This window comes from Pyrus communis, chromosome 14 (assembly GCF_963583255.1).
Source record: "Pyrus communis chromosome 14, drPyrComm1.1, whole genome shotgun sequence".
Lineage (NCBI taxonomy): Eukaryota > Viridiplantae > Streptophyta > Magnoliopsida > Rosales > Rosaceae > Pyrus > Pyrus communis.
Genome location: NC_084816.1, coordinates 11,459,155 through 11,461,880, shown reverse-complemented (window position 1 = coordinate 11,461,880; position 2,726 = coordinate 11,459,155). Strand labels below are relative to the sequence as shown.

The 2,726-nt window shown below is 45.4% G+C and overlaps 1 protein-coding gene across 1 annotated transcript; it reads right to left on the bottom strand.

Moving 5' to 3' along the window:
- Positions 1–1,596: 1,596 nt before the first annotated feature.
- LOC137714370 (uncharacterized) lies at positions 1,597–1,980 on the bottom strand. The gene has a single exon (XM_068453603.1). It carries the CDS (start codon positions 1,978–1,980, stop codon positions 1,597–1,599), a length of 384 nt encoding a protein of 127 aa, XP_068309704.1.
- Positions 1,981–2,726: the final 746 nt, after the last annotated feature.

Genomic DNA, 2,726 nt, shown 5'->3' with positions numbered 1-2,726 from the left:
ATGGGCAGCTGAAGGGTAAAAATGATGGGTTAGAGGTTTCGAGACCTTCTCTATTTCTTCGGAATACTCACTTGCTTTTACTTTTGAGGCTTTCATTGGTGAAGTAGTTGAAGAAGTTGGTGCCCAGGCTTCCACTGGTGAAGTAGTTGAAGAAGTTGCAGCTGGGGGTGAAGCGCTAGATGATGCCGCTGCTAAGAGCGTTACGACTACTGAAGGTGTGGTGACCGAGTTATCGTGGGATGTCCAAGCTGCTAAAATGTAGTCTTCTAGGTAGCATTTAGGATCTTCTTTGTTTTTCCGTGTAGCTCTTGTTTTTCTTGAACTCCTTTGGCCTTTTCAAGTTGTTTTATAAACATCCTTCATTCGTTTTCTTCATCTTCACTTTTTTTGCTCATGCCCTAACGTTTAGACTTTATAGACCAGTGGTAGGCGTGCTACTTTTCTATAAGCAGACAGGCCCGCGTAGTCTATGCTGCTTACAGAAGCAGACAAATCCGCATAACCTCTAGGTTATTAAGCTTGGCTTTCTCCAATTCCATAGGTTGCGTAGCAAGTTTCACAACACTTGAGGACTTGGTCTAAGTTGTTCCACACTTGGCAGAGGTGAACTTATCAACTACGTAGCATGTCGGCAGTGGATAAAGCTTCGTATATGCATGCTAGCTTGTTTAACCTTTCACAAGAATATGCGATTGTATAAATCTAGCATGGCTTTACTGTTTGAAAGGCAAGCCGTAGGCAATCTTCTGGAAACCGTAGGCTACCTTAGTGCACTCGATAGCAGCTTTAGGGTTCTAGGGCAACCGTCTATCGGATGTACTACGTAATGTGCCCCTTCTGTTTCTAGGGCCCAGTTCCCCACGGATTAGGCCAAAAGACCCAAAATCCTTCAATTAGCTAAGCCTTGAAAAAGACTACTGTGGCTACTTCTAGGAATCCCGATGCAAGCCATCGTGCATCTAATTATACTAGGGTAGCTAGGCTCATCCACTTCTGGATATTCAGAGTGTAGAGTTTATTCTCCCGTCTTGGAGAGTAGACCAATGTGGGTGTCGGGGAATTGGTTTACCCTCTTGCACTGAATAGCATGGTTGGTCCCTCGGGGGGCACAATTCCGACGATGAGTCCTAAAGATGGGTACGGTCTTCTTTTGAAGTGCAGGAATGATCAGCTGTTGTAAACATGCAACCGAGCCAAGTTGTGATTGCTTCTGAATTCCTCATTGAAAAACGAGTGAAGCGAACGAGAACTTAGCTGTAAGGTAGGAACTGTATAACAATTGAATAATTCTCGGCTTGTGAAGTGGTGCCCATTGAGCTACTTGAGCCTTCGGGCTTTGATGTAGTGGGAAGTCACATATGGTACTTCCTCAGATTATAGGCACTCCACTACTTTTTGATCTTTTTATCATTTCATGGTGGCGAGGGTGTAATTACTCTTGCCGCCTACTCTGCTGATCTTGTACGGACCTTCCTAGATAGGATCTATATTTTTGGAGCCTTCTCTGTGGGCAGTGATGAAGGCTTTTCTTAGGACTAGATCTTTGGGCTTGAACTGCTGGATCTTGGCCTTTTTGTTATAGCTGAAGATGAGCTGTTACTGGTAGGCTGCGATACGGGTGATGGTCTGCTCGCGCTTTTCCTCTGCCAGTTCTAAGCTTGTGGCCATCTCTTTACTGTTCTGCTTAATGCTTGGTAATAGAGCGATGATACTTAACTTGATGACATTAGGATGAATGATTGCTTCTGAGCCAAATGCCAAAGAGAAAGGAGTCTCACCGGTTGCTTGTCTTTTGGTGGTGCGATATGCCCATAGATATCCGGGGAGTTCGTCTGGCCATTTTCCCTTCTTGTTGGTGAGGGATTTCTTAAGGCAGTCAAGGATCATCTTATTGGATGATTTGGCCTGCCTATTGCCTTGAGGATATCTCAGCATGGACATGTGCTGCTTGATACCATACTTTTGGAAAAACTTCGCCATACCTTTACCCACGAATTACGGGCCGTTGTCAGTGACGATGGACTGTGGGATGCCAAATCGGCAAATAATGTTCCTTTATATGAAGTGCTCTATGTCTGTTTAAGTCCTGGTCGTCTTGGGCTCTGCTTCTACCCATTTGGTGAAGTAGTCGGTTACCATTATCATCATGCATCTGCCCCCAGTAGCAGACGACATAAGTCCTACCAAGTCGATTGCCCACTGCATAAACGGCCAATGACTCACATGCAGGTGTAGCTTGTTGGCAGACAGTGCTGGTATCGGCTTGTAACATTGGCAACGGTCGCACTTTTGTACTAACTTCTTAGCATCTTGGTGTATGGTAGGGAGTCGTGGAGCTGGGGCCATGTTACATGTAACAGGAGATGCTCAACTGTCGGTATTAGACCATTCTAGAGCTAAATTATGGAGCAAGGGTCGACTAGGGCAGTGTGACGTGCAGCAGGAAGTAGTGCTTAACTGCCGGTACATATTGCTCCCATGTAGAATCTTTTGGGGCGACGAGGATAAAACTTGTTTTCGAATGTGTCCTTCCAGTGTTCATCTACCCTTGGCGTGTCTTTTGGGCCAAGTTGTTGCATTCGTCAGAAAACTTTGCATCCGTTAGGGTCTACGTCATTATCGTCGCGCGTTTGGATTAGGCGGAATAATGCGTCATGAGGATGACTGCGTGCGTTTGAAGGTAAAACTTAAGCTTTCGGGTTGCAGCAACTATTGCCAAAGTTAGC